At 41.0% G+C, this 20,328-nt stretch overlaps 1 protein-coding gene across 2 annotated transcripts in view; it reads right to left on the bottom strand.

Moving 5' to 3' along the window:
• The window catches only part of ttyh3a (tweety family member 3a), a 56,905-nt gene that overhangs the window by 32,882 nt on the left and 3,695 nt on the right, over window positions 1-20,328 (bottom strand). For both annotated transcript variants that reach the window (XM_013136090.4, XM_013136092.4), the window contains exon 2: window positions 6,003-6,172. In XM_013136090.4, the coding sequence (XP_012991544.2) occupies window positions 6,003-6,172 (170 nt within the window). The remainder of the gene's footprint in view (window positions 1-6,002; window positions 6,173-20,328) is intronic.

Genomic DNA, 20,328 nt, shown 5'->3' on the forward strand with positions numbered 1-20,328 from the left:
AAAGCAAAAAGACACAGCTTTTATGTTCAGATGCTCAGTAATGATTCATCTGTCCAAACAGCAGGTAACATATAAAAACCTGCCCACAAAATAAAAGATAAACTTAGCAAGAACCACCACTTTGTTCTTCTTGAAAAAACAAAGTCCCCCGTCAGTGTCTACATGCAATACCGGGTTGATATCGAACTCCAGTTATGTCAACTATGTCAAGTCATGTTCAGGATTGCCCATATGATGGCATCGCCTCAATGTAAATCAGGCTCCAGGGAGAGAGAAAAAAATCAACCAATGTGAACATGGTTAGAATTAGCCAGGATAGGAATGTGCATTTCCATTTTGTTAAAGTGGTAGGCTAGGCAAGGTTATGTAGGGCGATTGAATTCCACGTACGCAAGCACACTTGTTTAGACAACTGCACTTCACTTTTATGTACAGCCTCATTTATTATTTTTATTTTTTTACAGCCTCTTGACCCATAGAATGTTGGCAGAATGCCAACATATAAGCTACATTAGAAGCATTTAAGCCTACACATCATTTGCCTAATAGATTCCACAATGTTAAAACTGACGTGACATGTTCATCGTTGTTTACCGGACGTTAGATTTGGTCGGGTAACATTGACATTTTCTGGCAAAATACACACATTGGGCACAACACTGAACTCAGCTTGAAATACATTTTTCATATATAAATGTTTCCCCAAATGTACAAATATTTGAGGAAAATTTTGACAGCCCAAGGATTAATATAAACCGCTTATGTAGCCAATAGTAATGCTTGCCAGGTAGGCTACCTTACTAGCTAGCTACCGTTCTTCCATATCCACAATCCTCTCACCTGGTTTCATTGGCCTTGGTTGCTACATGTTTATTTCAAATGGCAACCAAAGGCAAAAACAATATGGCCGTATATAATTCAGTCAGGGAAGGGAGATCTTGCTTGGCTGCATGTCATGGCTGCTGCCTTTCTTTATGAGCAAGCTCAGCAACACCGTCACAATCAGACGGGTGCAGTTGTTCTTTAAAGCAGGATGTAGACAAACCAAGAGATGTTATCACACACTCAATGTCAAGCCTGTAACTGATTAACATAACAATAGGTTTTTCTTCCTAGGGTATTGCCTTAGATTTCCATAATCTTCAGTTATGCAATCACACAGCATAAAAATGCCAGCAGCAGTGTTTGCAATTCTTCTGATCTTGGCAATGTCAAGTTTTGCAGCCATGAAGTAACGTAGCAAAACCCACAGCGTGGCATAGGACTGACATGTGACAGGGGGTACTCAGTCAACCATGACCCTTATGTTTATTTGTAACACACTTCTCAAAAACCAAAAGAGCATTCATGCAAGGCTGCAGCAAAAAGAAATGCATCAAACGCTCTCAAGTTTGGACCATAAACATACTGCCGTTCATTCAAATCTATGCCATAAAATGGGATTGACCTAGCTGCCTACTACCGCATTTTAACTCGTTGTTCATGCATGCACACAAACCCACATCACACAAGATTGCCCTTCACTGACCCAGTAATTGATACCCGGATACAGCAAGGCCCTGAGTTAAAATGGATGTGACAAAAACAGGACAAATTCACAACAGAATCAGCCAGGTCAGGTTCGGATTTCAAAAGCTCTGGGATTCATTTATTTTTTATACTGCAATGGGGTTATGCAGGCTTTCACTGTCCCTCTCTCTCTGACTCTCTGGGTCGTCCTCCATTTGTAAAACATTTTCAAGTTTCTGTACTTGGGAGTTCTTTGTGCTCTTCTTTCGTGTTGTTCTTCCTTTTCTTATTGCTCATCTGAGACTGCTTCGTATCTGGCTTAACGGTAAAGTCCCAGAGGATTACTTACATAGCACTATGCATGAGACAATAGGCTTTGTTTCCAGTCAGCTTTGGAGTAAAATGTTTCTTTTAGGCTTTGATTCAACCTTCTCAGTGCTGAACATAAACTGCACAAAGCAGATGATTGGATTGTCAAAGATGCCCTTTAACTCAGCGCAGTAACATAAATCACTGAGCTCTTCTGCATTTATTTGAGTTGATCCATGAAGATCCTATTTTTCTACATGGTAAAACGTCAAACAGAAATACACTGGAAAAGATAAAAACCAGCTGCTCTTATCTGTCCATCATCCCGTTCTCGTCATAGGCGGTGGCTGTCAACAGTTGGCTGTCTGTCCAAGCCTAGATGAGCAGCACAAACATTTCCATTTCAGTGGTTTCAGAATCCTTTGTGGACCTAGTAGATAATTATGCCATAATCTCAGAAGTGCTAAACATATAGAGAACACAGCGTAGGCAGATGAAGCTGTTTACTTGTTTTGGTGGCCCGGGCCGGACTGAGGATGGACTGACGCCGACTGGTGGATGATATAACAGTTGTACTTTACGATATGAAACACTATTCTACGTCCTTATACACCCGTCGTTAATGGCAGACTGGATTTGGTTCCCCCAGTCCAAAACGCCTGCTCTGTACACTGCATAGACCACATGACTGCAACAGCATGAAACAAAGAGGAGTCGAATTTCACAATCTTAGTTAACCCAGAACTAAAGTAATGCGCAATTGGTCAGATGCTCAATTTAGTTCTGTGTCCATATGTGTTAAAAAAAAAAAATGAGGAAAAGGAACAAAGCCTTCTTTAAAAATCTATGGATAACATTTCCCACCCCCTTGTGAAATTCAAAATATGCAAACATACGCAAGATTGTGACAACGCTGCTTCTGAAGTCGCGCATGAACGTTATTCAATTACAGATCTAAAGGGAAACATACGTTCCTTTACATCTTCTGTCCACAACAGATTACTCAGTTCATGATGGCTGTGTACAATGAGCTATGATCCCTATCGGTGTGGAGAGGCCCTCTTACAGCCTGTGGAAGGCGGAGTGACACACATCTCTTCCTCTGGCAAGCACAGGCAGGTGAGCAGACTGCCACAGGAGGGGAAATAAATGGTTCGGGCTGCCCGGGCGTGCATAGACCTGCGGTGCGCGGAAGGCAGTCTCCAGAGGACGGGGGCTGGAGAAGCTGGTGGAGAAAGTACAGACGCTCAACACGGAGACAGCGGCAGGTGCAGACTCTGTCAATACACGGAGGGGGGTAGGTGGGGACGCGGCAGGTGAGACGTGATCACAGTTCAGGGGGGGCAACATCCTCCATCTGGGTCGCAGCCCGTAGAGACAGAAGGCTGGGTTGTGGCCGTCCCTCCACCCTTCAAAAACACAGGGCAAAGAGGACTGGGTCCCTGGGGCGCCGCGGCCACCAGTCTGCCTAACGGCTTTGTCTGAGGAGAACCCTCACAATGGAGGAGACAGCAGAACAGAGCGCATTATTGTGACAAACAGAAGTGCTCACTCATCCTGCCGCAGCCACTCAGAATATCAGAATACGACCCCTTGTTTGGCCCAGGAGTCGTTTTCATGTGACTGTAGAACGTTCACCTGTCATTCTTCCAGACAGCAATGTTAGCCAGTGGAAGGGGAGCCCCAGTCTCGGACACAGATGGCAGTTCGGTCTGGTTCAACGCTGGCAGGGCATACTGTAAACTGGCATCTACCCCAATGTGATAGTTATAGCCATCTCATTGGAGTAGTAGGCCACCTAGTCTCCCAGGTCTGCGAGGCTGGCAGAATGTGCTGCGGTGGCTTCATTCCTTACCACAGGAACGAATACACCTCACCACACTGTTGTTTTAGGCTAGATAATTAAAAGGGCTCACCAGAGCCCTGGGCAGCAGCAGAGCTCAGATGGGAGAAAAGTTGCTGCTGAAAGGGATTCTGGAGCACCAGGAGGGAGTACTCTTCCATCTGGCCTAATCCCAATGCAGCAGGGCAGAGAAGGGGACATTGCTCTGCATAGTGTGTTGTCGTTTGGATTAGGACTTCAAACTAAACGGACTCCCTGTGGTCAATAAAGATCCTATGGTACTTATCGTCAGTGGGCTTGTTCAATGCGGCGCCCCGGCAAAATGTACAGCGTCTCAGATGACTAAACTGCCAAAGGAAATGTCCCTCAAAAGCCGTTTCCTGGTCTTCCTCTGCCATGCATTCTTCTATTACAGCTTTGCACTGCAGTAATAAGTGTCGTCATTATATAGATCAGTTGCGGTGTGGCATATTTTAATTGAGGCAGAAAAATAAATACATGGTAGAGAGAATTGTGGTTTCACACCTCCGGGAAGAAATCTGGTTGTTTTTTGAGGAGACAGCTGCCAGATTGGGTAAATAAGGCACCAGACAAGGAGACGTTAACACCAAGCCCCATCCAACTGACAGCTCCAATGAAGGAAGGAAGACATCAGTTCTAAAAATAAGACCGTTTTTGTAACAAATCTGCGGCGTCTTCCGGTTGCTACACCCTACAGGGTCTCCCTGGAAACGCGTGATATCATCCGTCTTACATTTCACCGATCGCGGTTAACTTTGGGCACAGTGCACATTGAGATGAGTTGCTCAGGGCAAACTCTGTGGATAAAACAGTGATGATCCATGCTTGTCAAAGTCCTATTCACATCTACTGTTTATTGTGCTGTGTTTTTACGGAGACCCACACCCTACAAGGAACTTAAATACCACAAACCACTTAACCGGAGAGAATTGTGCCTATACAGAACCGAATCATGTCTCAATGGGATTATGTTTTTTTGGGTCATGGTTTAGAATAATTCTTGGGGGTCCTGTGGGACTACACCACGCAACCTTTGAAGTCCAATGTCACATACAGGTTCTCTCATTACCTCCATTTGAGAAGAAGTGTAAAAATGACAATATAGTCAAACAGTGTACGTCAATGATCTCCTTTCCCCATGACGACTGAGGAGACGCCGGCTCACAGCTCTGCCCTCCTTCAGAGCCCCAGCAGAGTCAACAACCCAACATGCCCTCCGGAAGACTAAGCACGAGGTCTCAAAAGCATGTCACCTATGACACGGTGGGTGGGCCCATTCATCTCAGAGTGTTATGCCTCGTTTCCACTGGTCCCAAACACTGGTGTTTTACCGTAAAGTCCAGAGATGTTTCTGTTTCCATTGACACGGGCCAGCGCCAGTCGTCCACTAGGCCGTGGCAGAGTAGCCCGGCTCTCACATGGTGCCAAGCCCTGGACTTTAGGGTGGGGTGTGCGGGTTGACGCATTACGCGTGGTGAAAATGCAAATAGCGATGTGTATCGTTTGCTTTAGGCTTCTCATGATGGTTTTCATCCAATCTAACAAATAGATCCCCGATAAAAGAAAGAAAATAAAGCAACAGTACAGGGAAGCAAAGACTTGGAAAGACCGAAGTTGGTACGATGCCAGAGCACTGAGACGGAGACGTAGCCTGCAGAACCTAACAACGCAAAATTACCTCAGAATTCTCCCAAATCCTTCTATTAAAGGTAGATAGTTTTGACAAAATACTTATTAAACTAAATAATGAATACACTGACAAGTGTAGGTGGAGAAGGAGCCGGTCACAGTTTGAGTTTGAGAAAGAAATTTGTTTTATTATTAAGTTCAAATGCCATACTGAGCACGGCGTTATTGTTTATTTTATTTTACTACCAGAAAAATATAGCCTTTTATTTTTTGTAACCGGAAAACCAAATTGCGTTTATGGTTTACTCCTCCCTCCACACCTGAGCACCTCAAGTCCTTAGTACGAAATATATAGTAGAAACAGAAAAGTCTAGAGCCAGCATTAGCATAAATCATCCGTGTAACCCTGGTACCGGGGTAAACCACCAATGGAAATGCAGCATTAGATACCAAATGCATCAAGGACGAGATTAATGGCCCAAACTGCTGAATCACATGCGCTGCATGGGATGTCTGTCTTTGCACTTCAGGGGCTTATCAAATCCAAAGCCACTGGAGGAGGACAAAGGTTGACGGTGAACATGGCTAATCCTTGCCTTGCTGTCGGCAGCCTCAGCCGTCCAAATGAAAAACGGCCCAGCTCCTGGCCGGTGATCCGTAGGGGACCATGTATCTTCCACGTGGAACTCACCTGCAGACCAGGGTGGCGATGATGACACACCAAGCTGTGCAGCAGCAGTCAGCGTTGGGCTGCTCCTCCGTCTTCCTCCGCCGACAGCACAGCCAGAAGGAATAGAAGAGCAGGAACAGGAGGTCCAGAGCCAGGCAGGCTAGAGCCACACACCCTAGCAGCAAGATGGACTGAGGGGGGGAAGCAAAAGGAGAGGCATCATCTCACAGCCCGAATGAATAATATCACAGGACGGGTTTCACAGAAAGATAGGCACTGACAGAACAGAACCACTGGTGAAGCTTTCAGAGACTTTTGAACATTGGCTGTGACCCGATTCTGATATTTTTAAAGCATTTTAAAAAGGAGTTATATAATGAATGGTCAAGGTTTGGATTATGACTATTACAAATCGGTCCCACAGCTTTATTGACAGTCTTTCAATCCAAAGTATCCATGTGGAAAAGAACATCATCAATACTGAAGTTCACTATGCCTCAGACGTGTCAGTTCGGCTGCAGGAGTCCTCCAGGGGCATGTGGGCAGGGGAAAACAGTAGACAAGTATGGGGTGGTCGTTCTAAATATTCACTTGGCATGCTGGCTGTCAGCATTAATCACTTGTGTTATGTGTCTGCTAGCCAACTACTATACGGCTAACAGTCAGCCATGATAATTAGGTATATTGTATATTATCCTGACATCCAACTGTCTTGTAATAACTTGCACACACAGTATACTTGCCAAACACGTTTAGGATGTGGGACTAATGCAAAAAAGAACAACAATACAGGACTAACAAGGGAAAACTTTAACAATGCACGTTTTATACAATGTACCATGCAACATGTTCAAACTTAAATAACGCAAAAACTAGCTGCGAGGTGAGCTTATCTGAAATCTAATTGCCAGTTTCGATGGCATGGTATTATGATAGCAAACAATCTACATCAACTTCATTGTAACCACCTAGAAACCACTGCATATGTGTCTGTTTGATCAGTGGCAAACTATGACTATTGGAGCTCGGCCCTCAGTAACGGGGAAAAAATCTGATGTCAAACATATAGATAGAAAACTCAGATGCCTGTGTATACAGATCATGACTTGAGATCTTTCTTTTGAAGTCCTATATAGGAGAAGCAATTCTTTGATGTCAGGGTCAAACGGTCCTAAGCTACGCCTCGGCTGTGGCTCAGAAGCAGCAGACGTACACAACGGTTGCAAATATCGATAGCAGTACCCATGTTAGAAGAAAATACCGTTGTGTCAACGAAATATTTGCCAAAACAGTCACTCAAACAGTGGCGGAAAAAATTAAACCACTGAACTACTCACATTGTTTCAAGACCACAAACAGTAAATTCTGTCAGAGAGGAAAAAAGATGCGCTGTATTCCATGTTCAGCATGCATGATCTCCAGCATGCAACCACAAAAAATGCACCACAAAACCAGATGTCATGTACCCAGTACTTCCGATTGCAACGTCATTACCTTAGATTTTACCACAACCAGTGATTTAAAGTTGAAATCCTATTTTACAAACAATTTTACACAGTCGGGTCATCACTACATACACACGCTGCAAAAAGCTAGCCAGCTAGCTAGGCTCATGCGTGAGAAAACAAGATAAGGATCGCGATTTGGCTCTGAATTAGTGATGTATACTTAGTCCCTCTAGAGGGCCTTGAGGCATCATAGAATTGTCCCACCTATTACAAGACAATTTGTGATTGGTTGATACTACTGTCATTCCAAAATGCTGCTCTAATTGACGTCAATGTCAATTACGTTGGCTGGTGCCTTCTATTCAAAGACTGAGGGCCCAGCCAATGAGTGTTGAGCCCAGCTAGATTATTTCTACCAAGAGAATATCAAAGAAAAATTCAGATTGGATATTTTTTTCTCGTGGAAATTAACCCTTCGTCTTCCAACACAAACCGAAGAAATTCAATAGGAAGATCATTCAATCAATGAATCAAATGTATTTATAAAGCCCTTTTTACATCAGCAGTTGTCACAATGTGCTTTTAACAAACAATTCAAGTGTCCCCATTGACACCTGGTCAGGGAGGTTCAGGACATTCTCAGGACAACTGAGATTTTGAGGACCATACCTATTCAAGGAGGAGTTTTCTAATGGTGATGATATTTTCAAAGTAGTATTCATTACAGCTAAAGTGAAGACCCACTTCACTTATTGAGCGGTGCTTTTTGCTAACTTTGCAACTGAATTGAAGATACATTTTGGATAGTTTATGTTCACCTCAATCAGGTTGAAGAAATAAGCTGATCGACTAGATGTGAGTGCTTTTTGTTATTGTAGTGTACTGTCTATCCAGGCTAGTCTGAAAACCTCCAACTTGGTGGAGTGCCACTTTCGTTCCAATTTTCTGGAGGCTTGCTTGAGTGCTCTAGTATTGTCTGTGTACCAGGTAGCATGTTTCTTGTTGCGTATTTCTTTTGTTTTTAGTGGTGCGACCATATCTAAAGTATTTTGCAGTGTTGAGTTTAGATCCTCGATTTGATCGTTTGTGGATTTATTTACTCTGTCATTGATTACAATAAAGAAAAAAATATTAAATCAATGAAAACATAATTCCAAGTTATTATAGATATAAAAATATATATATATGTATATTTCCTAGGGCTTAGAGGGTCCTGATGGTTCCCTACTTTTTTTTTATATATATTTTTTAGATACGTCTGAGTGGTTTTATTCAACCTTCATATAGCTTGTTAGCAATCCCACACCTTTGACAATGTTTATGTCGAGGAGGGAAGTTATTTGATTCTTTTAATTAAACTAATAGCTAAATTGAAGTTTTCTGTTTATGAGCTCACTTATGGTCAGTCTGCTTCGAGTTGGCCTATGTCACCATACTTCAGAAAGTGTTCAGCCTACCGATCTATAACACTCAAGGCTGAATTAGCAAGCCAAAAATCAGGGTTGTGAGATTTCATTGACAGTATACTGAACAATAACCCGCAGAGTCACCCACACACTGCAATTAAACATAACCCAATAAGCCAGTAAATCACCCCAACTGGCAACATTGACAGAAATTGTTAGCCCACATTACAAGGCTGTCATTCCTCTGTCGTCCATAAACATAATGTTAGAAGTTCATGCACTTGCGAAAGCATATCTGTGTTCTTTGTTCTTGACAACTCTGCAGGACCCATTGCACTGTAAACGTCTCAGATTTCCAGCTACAATGCCTTTATAAATGACAACTATATAAGCACTACAGAATTATTTTCAACAACAACACTGAAACAGTCCTGGAATTCCTATATGAAAAGGATAAACTGGTATTACTAACAAACATAGTCTTAGACCTAGCCTATTGAAACTGAGACATAAAGAAACCATACAGACCTAGGGCTTAATCTCACTGTGTTTGTTTCCCTGAACTCATTTTAAAAAGTCCACTTAGGGCCAGTTCTCATTTGCTCTGTCTGCTTTAAAGTAAGTTCTGTGTTTTGACCCAACAGACACACAAACACAGAGGCTAACCCAATAAAATCACACTGTGTGTCCGTCTCAATGGACTGTTAAGACCAACAGTAACATTACGGAAAAGGACGCTAGGACTCCTGTTGCCTGCAGTTTGTGTAAGGTGACCTCCATGGATGATAGTGTTCTAAGGTCAGTATACACTCCGACAGTCGGGGCTCTGGAGCACAATGTTGGCTCAACACGCCAGACCAGAGTGTACAGTGTTGGCTCAATCGGACAGACCAGAGAGTACAATGTGTTGGCTCAAAAGGCCAGACCAGAGAGTACAGTGTTGGCTCAAAAGGCCAGACCAGAGAGTACAGTGTTGGCTCAAAAGGCCAGACCAGAGAGTACAGTGTTGGCTCAAAAGGCCAGACCAGAGAGTACAACGTTGGCTCAAAAGGCCAGACCAGAGAGTACAACGTTGGCTCAAAAGGCCAGACCAGAGAGTACAACGTTGGCTCAAAAGGCCAGACCAGAGAGTACAACGTTGGCTCAAAAGGCCAGACCAGAGAGTACAACGTTGGCTCAAAAGGCCAGACCAGAGAGTACAACGTTGGCTCAAAAGGCCAGACCAGAGAGTACAACGTTGGCTCAAAAGGCCAGACCAGAGAGTACAAAGATCTTTAAACAGGCCAGACCAGAGAGTACAATGATCTTTTAACAAGCCAGACCAGAGAGTGTTGGCTCAAAAGGCCAGACCAGGTCGTGTATAAAACAGTAATGTGCTACAACTGTCTTATACACAGACCAAGCCGTGTATAAGACAGCTTTTTTCCTTTAGGCACATTCAAACTTAGGATCTAATTTTAGAGTCCGTCTTGGCTCCAATTTTCTGTTCTGTGTGTGGACAGTGAAAAGTGAAAAAAGAACAAAGTCTTCTGCCTGAAATAAAGGAATATAAAGACTTTTCAAGTAATGCTGAAAATACTACTGGACTTATTTATCTAGGCGATCTCAAGCTAAATTCACATTTATTCTTGACAAAAAAAAAGAAACACAAATCATGCCAACTGGATGCAAAATAAATACACAAAAATCTAATATTTCACTGTACATGCAGTTCTGGATAGGGGTTCAATTATTTTCACATTAAATTTAGGCTAAGTAACTAGATGGGTCGAGCTAGTGGTCATTTGAATTAGTTAAAATTCTAATAGTGATAGTCACTAATGTGCTACAACTGCAAATTAACCTCAAGCTCTAATGCTTGCAATTTCTATTACAGTTAGTTTTTCCATTTTGCAAATGACTTTGTTGATATCTACTTTACTAAGTAGAATGTAGTCCCTGGTACTGTGTGGTTGTTGCAGCCAGCTATCTTAAAATGTATGCACTAAATGTAGGTTGCTATAGGTAAGTGTCTGGTAAATTACTAAAATGTACAAATGTAAATATAAGGTCATGTAAACTCAAGTTGCCAGAATAAGGGGAAAGATAAAACAGATGAGTGGAAACTTCAACTGATTTGAAAGCATAAGAGATAGTGTAGGGAAACAGAAAGCAGGAATGTTCCCCAGATTTAACCTAATGTTCTTGTTGCCTAAAGGAAATATAGATTACATTCATAAGAAAGTGAGTTCAATACTACGGTTGCATATAACTTAAAAGGCATATGGTCTGGGATCAGATATTACAATATAGAGCTTTGATGTGATCAGGCATCCATCTGCTGAAGCCTTAGGGTGAACGTGTGTGTCAGAGAGACAGCGAAAGAGTGTGCAAATGAGACAGGAGACAGACAAAATGGGTCTAAGGACTTACTATCATACTGAATAATTAAACAAGCCGTGTATAAGCGGAGTACAACGAAACAGAAACCATATACAGTAACATCCGTTAATAGATGCACATACGTACAGTTGTGTGCTAGATAAAAAGATATATTCCAGAACACTGTAGGTCCACCACCATTCTCATTCATAGCTCAAGAGGGCTTCTCATATCGTTATATTCCCTTTGGGGAAACCCGGGCTGAGAGTTCACTGCAATTAAACCGATTTGAATCAAGACCGTTTTTCTTTTCCTGGTAGTTAGATATATTAAACAAAAAAAAATGCCAGCACTGCAGTTCTCTAAACAGAATCATGTTTCAGAAAGACCAACCTAATGTGCCACCCCTGGGGTCTTGGTGAATGGAGGCCTCTCATTGAAACTCTTTATTGACACGGTTCTCCTTTATGGAGAAACAATACCTGACCTCAATGAAAGTGTTGCATTGAGGTCCATCTTCAGATCAGCCATGTTATCATCTAGGTATTTTATACAGCAGCACTACCTCATGGATAATTTTGTCAATTCTTTTTAAATATAACGTGAATCAGTAGGCCTGGGCCACATATGCTAAAACGCAAGTATAGAAAATGTCATCAATGGATGAAAATCTCATAGAAAATGTCAGTGTTGAATAAATGGGAAATGAGCAATGTCATTGTCTAACCAGGGCTTCAGTTTGCCAAAATCGACAAACATGCCCATAGGAGGACAAGGAAATAAAACTGCCTCGAAAAATTAGAAGAGGTCAACATTTCTACAATGGGGAATTGTAGCTTTAGCAAGTGTGGACACTTATCTTCAGTATTCCTCAGAACGCAGTGTGTTTGATAACGCATCCCTGATGTGTTTGTCTTAACTTTGAAGCTGCAATGCCAGTGAGGAGGATCTGATTAACATGACAGACACCGGCTAATAAGGACTGAAAGGCTTATCTAAAAGAACAATGTGAGTATGAATCTCCTATCAGGTCTGCCGTTAGGATGTTTTTAATGGAATGTTGGCATGTCCTATTACCACAATCTAGATGCACGTCATTTTGAGCAGTGTGGGCGGAAGCCATGAGCAGGTTATGCAACCAATGCCAATGGGTCCAGTAAATGTCTCACATTTCTTGTAAATTAAATTGCCGTGGGTCAAATGTACAGCACCAAACTTTCCTAATGGAAACCCTATGACTGACTGAGTGGAGCTCAGAGCGGGTTGAGAGAAGCCGTACCATCCTATACACAGGATATCGTCATTTCAAAATGATTGACCTGTCAAGGAACTAATCGCTGCTCCCCTGTGTCCTTCAATTACAATGCAAGTATCCGCCTACTGGGTGTGGCTAATTTGATAAAGAGAGTGAAGTGGACATATGTGAGCATGAGCTAGTTTCAGAATTGTTTGTTGTGGTACCGTCTCCTTATATAAAACATTTAAGTATCCGTATCACAATAGTATATTTTAAATAAAGTTATTTAAGTGTAGTGCATGCTAGTTCTGGGCCCAATTTTCCAAAGGTAGAGATGCACGGTCAATTAAATGGTGTTCAATATTGACGTGCATTATCCAAATCAGCAACTTCTGTAATTTTCGGCTCAAGAAAATGGGTGGTACCTTGAAAGTGGGGTACGCTTGTTGTGGTCAGGGCTCATTGTTATTCAGAGTAAAACTGTCTTAGCGGTATTTTTAAGTATTTTTTTAGTTTACTTTAATTCCTTAACGTGGACTAATTCCTAAACAGTACGCAACGAAAACCAAGTAGACTGAAATAGCATACAGACTGCAGTATAGACAACAAAGCTTATGCATATATAATTCAAAAATGAAATCAATTTCATGATCATTCAAAAATGGGCTGTAGTACTTTGATGTGTAACACGCAAATATTAATTTAGTGAACAATCCCTTGATTAAACTTCACAACAAGCCATCAATATATATATTTTAGGGGCTGATCAGTCATCAGTATTGTGAAATTCATAATATATCGCATATTAATAATATAATCATGTTCTTGTATTTTCATTATCTGGCTTCCGCTTTTGACACAATTCATCGTGGGAGTTCTCTATTTGTGCCGTTCAAGCCAGAACATGTAGTAGTGTCGGCAGACAGAGCACCACAGGCTTAACAACAGCCAGTGTTGCTCTGGGGAAAACGGTATATCAAATGCCCACGGTCAGAGTCAATTGGCTGCAAAGAAGCAACCTTACACTACCTTGGAGTAGGCGGCACTTTTTCAGGTTTGGCTTAGTTTGTTCCAGCAACTATTTTGACCCGATCCAGTATCTCCTGCACATGATTGGACAGTAAACATTATACTGTAAGCAACCAAGAGTTCAATATTTCTCCTTATTTACATCACCAACCCCCTAAAAGAAGTCACTTATGTTGGAATGCAGAACGCAGGCCTGGCCTTCTGCAATGATTCTTTATCCTTCAACACTTATTCCAGACCTCATCGTGATTGTCCCTTAAATGCCGGCGCAGGGGTAATAAGTAGGCTAACAGATCTCGAAACAGTGGTCATTAATTTTGGAGAATTCAAAGAAGGAAATAGCTGTGTTGTGGGAGGTTTTGGAAAACTAAGGTAGAAACATTGCTTGGCGATTGTATCAGGTTATTAAAAGGATGTGCACTTCATGGATCGCTGCAGTTTCACTTTAAGGTAAAATGGAAAGCTCCCTGTGGTCTTTCACAGATTTCAGGATCTGGACATAGGCCTATTGTTTAGTGGTCATCAAGTTTTTAAAAGGACAGAGTGCATGCCAGATCTGGTAATAAGCAATATTTAAACATAGGAAGTTTGTAAGCCTAAGTGTCACAAACAAGTTTTTCCTCAAACTGCTGACTAAAATGTCTACTCCTAAACCACCAGGTTTCACATCCAAGCCAAACAAACTCACCACATCCAACATTAACTTATGTGACAGGCACATATGTACGCACAGACAGCACAGCCTGGTTCTCGTAACAGCTTCAAGTCTTTTGGCACACCAGGGCAGCAAGCTGACAGAAGAGATCAGAACACTTCTTTGGCATCAAGGCATATCATTACGTCACCAATGTAAACAGCATTGGGTGGCAAAATTACTCTATAACCATATATATATATATATATAGGGTTCCCATACGGTCATGTGATAATTCCAAACACGTCATTAGGATGGATCAGCCAATAAATAACAGCAAATTAAACTTTTTTTCTAACATGGAGATGCTGTAATGGAACTGCTTAAGCTGAATCAGACACTATGAAGGCATATTTAAACATATAAGACCTATTTTAAATGCACTTCCTGTCCATTTGTAAATGATTTGCCTGTGGATTTATTGAGCTCCACTGTGAGACTGGTAAATCCTTTTCAGATGGTTGTTTAGCCTTACTACTACAGTCTTCCTGATGTCCTCGAGATTCCACAAGGGGAACACAAACATTCAACCAGCACTGTCTAAAGTGAAATACTGAGCTTGAAGAAAAATTGCTATTAGGGAATACATTTTAAAATATATGCTCATTTACAATTTTTAGACACCATCTCCTTGGTATTAGTTGTATAATGTAAGACTGGTATATAATGTTTATTTTTAGGTTTTTCTCGCAGCATTGGGTCATGACACACCAGGTGGGAACCACTGGTCTAAATCTAAAATATAATTGACTTCTTCCGAACTCTGCCCACCCTACAAATTCACTTGGTTCTCTGATCAATACTGGTCACCCCAGTTGGCCCACACCCAAACAAACGAAGCTCTAGTTCCACACCAATGTGGCCTATACACTGTTGGGTTAATAGGATGAATTTTTATACCGTTTGGTATGAACTTCACTAACTAGCTAGCTAGCTACACAAGAATAACAAAGACTGATCATCGTTTGGGAGAGCAGAAACTTTCAACTTTACGTTTACAGCTTATTTGTCCAAGTTTGGCAAACATTCTACTATAGCTGCAAACAAAGCACTGGCTAAATAACCATAATTTCTGTGCATTATTAAAATTATTTACAGTTTTGCGTTTATTTCTATAATTAGTTATGCTTACCGAAAAAAACTATGAATGTACCGTTATTATCCCGAAGTTGTGCATGGTGACTGCATGGTGAAAGACAAGTGACTGCCTCGTAGTGTGGGCTATCAGTGGTCCGTTTACTAACAGCTTAATGTATTAACATGTGTTGGCTAAATAACTATGAAATAATTGGTTTAAATTACACATGTATGCGACTACACAGTTTGGTGTTAACCATTCTGACTGCAAGCCATAGGCAAAAATCTGTACTACAGATTAACAGCCTGTCCATACAACTACAAAATTAGAGTTGATTTTCAACTTACCGCGGCCAGCAATGTCAAAAAGCTAGGCTGTGATCGGTTCACCCCAGTCAGCATCCTGCCGCCATTCATCCTAAGCTAAAGCCAATAGAATTTGGTAAAAAACACTTCGCCTTTGCAGCTTGGTTGCGGCGATTCCCTTGGATTCTCTTTCACACATGAAAAAAGACAGCCTATAATTCACAGCATGGTCAAATCGGAGGCATTTATGCTGTGTGGATGTGATGACTGCTTCTTTTCTTCCTGCTCACAAACCTTGGCTCTGACTTCCGTGACCAAAGCTGCCTTTTGACAACCCCTTCCATGATTGCCTTCAGAAGAGAAGTAATTTCTGTCCATATTGCTGAATTGAATTTAAGATGACTTATTACTATCATCAGTAACACATAATTAGATCTCTGAATCATTGTAACACCACCTTTAGGTCACATTCAGCATTTCGGCCTGAATTGGCCAAGAAGAAATGTAAACTTGACAAAATAGGTCAACTTAATATTGCCATGGACACTCTAGGCAAGTAATCAAATCCTGGCTACTGTCATAAATAAATAATATATCTGCTGAAAGACGATCAATTCTCTCTTAAAAACTTAGCTAGCAAAAAGATGATGCAAAGTGAAAGGTGGATGGAGGGAGCATTGGGCAATGCACGTGTGAGCAAGGGGGTGTGGACCGAACCGGTCTTAAGTTGGGAGAATTCTGTGTCCAATAAGACATTGCAGAGCTATTGACCAGGGTTCCCCAAATTATTTTGGACCACTGAGCAAATTACTATGTTGTGAAACTTGAAAGTTCCGAAAATCCTATAACTTCCAGTGCACCTTTGCAGTGAGCATGCCCTTTAGAGTGCTTGAACAACAAAACCATCAAACGCCCATAAAGCTTTTGACTACTATAAAATAGCCTACAGGAGCCTATACCTCCGTAGTGTATACTGCAGGCCTGCATTCCATCTCATGTCCCAATTCTAGGCAACGTCCAATACGCGCTTATGACCTCACCTCCATGCAGTTCCATGCAACTCCCAGCAGGCTTGATAACCAAGCTATTCTGCTTCTTAGCACACTGCTCCCTCAATCAGGACGTAGTTGCTAGCACCTACAGTTAAGCCAAAATTTGACAGAGGCACTGTCACATCTTCTACAGCCAGGCATTTGTGGGCCTAACCTCCTTAGTCTATGTTAGTAGAAGCTGAAAAGCAGGGCAGTTCATTTACACACATGATCTTAAAGTCATTGCCGTCATCCTGCTGTTTGAATCAGGCATAACACTACAGAAATGAGGTTCTATCTTCTTAGCCTGAAATATGTTTCAATCATGTCTGCCTACAGTATTAAATATATGCAGTGAAAGTCATGTCTCTCTTTTGGCACACAGAGGAGTTTGCATATAAGAGGCTTAAAAAAAAATGCTGCCTAACGGAGGGATATCAGAGGAGGGTAACTGAGTCAGCAGGGATGGCCTGGAGTATCAGGAGCTATAATCTGTCTGTCTCTAATTATTCCCCAACACACATGGCCAAAGACAAAAGCTGTCTGATTAGCCTGAGAGCTTCGAAGACCCAAAGCAGATTATAACCTCACCAAGTCTACTGGACAGCTAATGGATATCGCTGTTTGTAACAGCATCTTATGTCACCATTATGACAAATTCGTGCATTGTAATATAAGAATAAGGCAATGATATACCTGAAGGTATAATGGAATGTAATAGAAGAAACTGTCCATAACATATCTGCAGTAATAGCAGAATGCTAATGTTTCACAAAAATTACTTGGCAGAAATTATTTTAGGTGAATATAAAAGGGCATCCTAAAACAGCAAATGTATTTTGGTCAACAGAAGGCGCATCAGCACCTGCTGTCAAATGGAAAAGACAAAATCATCACTCGTCAAATGAGGAATGTCAGACAAGGGAAGTGAAATCCTTTGGTCATTTCCTGTTTCACATAAATTCTACACAATGCCTGTTCTGGTGAAAAAAAACAGCACTGAATAGTGTAGGGCAGGGGTTCCCAACAAAGGAGACATTGAAACAACAACATGGGTTGCCTGTGATTTCTTGGGTGGAGGGCCCAGGGCATTTCCTGACTAGAGTAAAAAATACAAATACCAACCTAATACATATATTCTACAACCCTGTTTCCAAAAAATTTGGGAAGGAATAACAGTAACAGAATGCAATTATGTGCAAATAATTGAATACCTACAGTATATTTTATTGGAAATAGTACAAAGACAATATATAAAATGTTGTCAGTAGAAACAGTGTTATAATTTATTCACTTCAAAGGGGATGTCTTGAGCAATTACACACAATAATTTTATCAAACGTAAAATAGGGAGCACAGTAGTTGGTGAACTACATGCTCAATGTCCTCGAAGCTATCAAGTAAATCACTTCTATCTAATCGTGTTGAACGTATAACTAAATGTATTATAGCTAGCTGTAATAAATGTATCTAGTTTAAACCACACATTTAATCTAACACTTTTCCACAATTTCCTAATTTGTTTGAATGCAAAATGAACAGAAAATGTTTCGATCCACAGTGATCTTCGGTGACGGATCCCAGTAGACTGAAATGTTGTATATTTGTTTTTAATGAATACACATAGCATGAGTGTGCAGGCTTCAAAATGTGATAAATGTATGTACACATACTTAAACGTATGTACAAATACTTAATGTTTTAAGTGTTTTATGTTCTCTCTTTCATCTCTGGCTATGTAGGCTACTTACGGAGCCAAACTGTTCAGGGATCAGCAAGAAAATGCAGTAAGTTAAAAGAAATCGGAAAGATTTTCCATGTGACCTCTCCAAATTACATCAGTCTGACCTGCTTTAATTCTATTAAATATGGGAATACAACCCAACATTTTCCTTATAAGATCTCACTTCAGAGATGAATTGTGTCACACTGCATGATGTAGGCCCAACTATATTAAACGGACATGTAAACATAAATGCAGGGTAACAACATTTTCCACACATTATCATTACTACTCATGTGACTTGAGGAAGACAAGCATTACGAAGTGTACATAGTCTCACACAGCCCTACCTCCATAATCACATTGTTGCCACGCCTCCATCGGAGGTCTGGAGAAAGTAATTTTAGCCAAAAAGGTTCAAATGGACCACTTGTTCCCAGTGGCCATCTTTCTCTTGGATGTTAAATTTTTTTGGATGCTGTGTTGTGTTTGTCCCCGTTTCAAGTCAGTCATGCACCGTTATTCTCCCACAGTTGGAGCTCTGCCCAAGAGAGAAATTTTTTTTGTTTTACATTTCAGGACATCACATTATACATTTCCCAACCCTATTTAGCAATTTTTCCACCATGGACTTCAGCAGAGTTTAAGCTTTGACAAGGCATGTACAATAGGTTAACATGCTGAACTTGTGTTTTCATCCAACAGATTAAAGTACTGCAGTTATTTTGAACAACTTTATTACGAGTCCAGATTACATGAATCACTACTCTTGATGGGAAATACTTGGCAGTATCAAGTGTGGAATTATTGCTATTTGACATAGTCATTCAACTTCATCACATCTGTTTTGAATCAAGCATTGAGCATCAGCAGGGGGAAAATAAATTGTTCAACAAAAAAGTTGGGGACTCAAACTAGGTCTTTTTGGATTCCGCGATTCATATCTGAGCCAACTTGTATATCTGCTGAATTCATATAAAAAAGAATCAATGACCTTGGATCCGACAGCGATTTGAGGCCAATCATATCCATACCTAAATGTCTGAGTTGAGGGAAAGTAATATCTAAAATGTGTCCAATAAGTATCAGACACAAATTGATCAGAACCAGAAAAGGAACCAGGCAAGCCTAGTTCAGCCAGCCCACAATTAAAAGCGATACATGTTATTGCCCTCACTGGATTCGAACCCGGGTCTCCCACGTGAATGGCTGTGTCTTTAACAAATTAACATCACGCCACATTTGAAACGTTTCTTATTAAGTTTACCTCCTCCACAAACAGCATCTATAAACTGTATGGCTTTTGCCAGTAATAGTCTAACTACTTGGAATAGTCATAAGTTTTGAGCAATTTTTAGCGAGATTGAATATGAACTTAACACAGCCAAAGCTATTTTATGGCACAACATTTTTTTCTTTCATTCGTGAATGACATTGATACAATAAATATCAATGTCAAGTGAAAAGACGAGAAACTTGTGGAAACCCCTACTCTTAGCTCTGCCCAATGGGTTTTTATCTAGCCTAAATTACCCCAAAAATAATCTACAGATGCGTACTTCGAGAAATAGAAATAGTCGTAATATAAACAGTTTTATTTTAGGCTTACTATAACGTAGCTAATGAAGGTTGTAGCCAGCAAAGTTTTTGACTATCCTGACCTAAAAAGCATGCACGGATGTGCAGAAATAGTCGCAATATAACCGTGAAACAGTTTTATTTTAGGCTTACTATAACATAGCTACTGAACGCGGGACCTATTGGTCGCAGGTCCACATCTCTAAGTACTACGCTATTTACTACGCTATTGAAGTGGTAGGCAGTCAGTCACTCACTCACTCAGTAAGAGACATTTGCTCTTCTTGGCCGGCTCCACGCATGCGGTCTGGCAAAAATACTAAATGCTTGCTTTACTGGTTTCTGGCCTACAGGAAAGTATTTTTTATAATGACAACCTGAGACAAGGCAAGGGTTGTGTCTGTGGTCAGAACATACATCGAATGAGAATATATTTGAAAAATCATTCTATTTTCTT

This window comes from Esox lucius, chromosome 11 (genome assembly GCF_011004845.1).
Source record: "Esox lucius isolate fEsoLuc1 chromosome 11, fEsoLuc1.pri, whole genome shotgun sequence".
In the NCBI taxonomy this organism is placed as follows: Eukaryota; Metazoa; Chordata; class Actinopteri; order Esociformes; family Esocidae; genus Esox; species Esox lucius.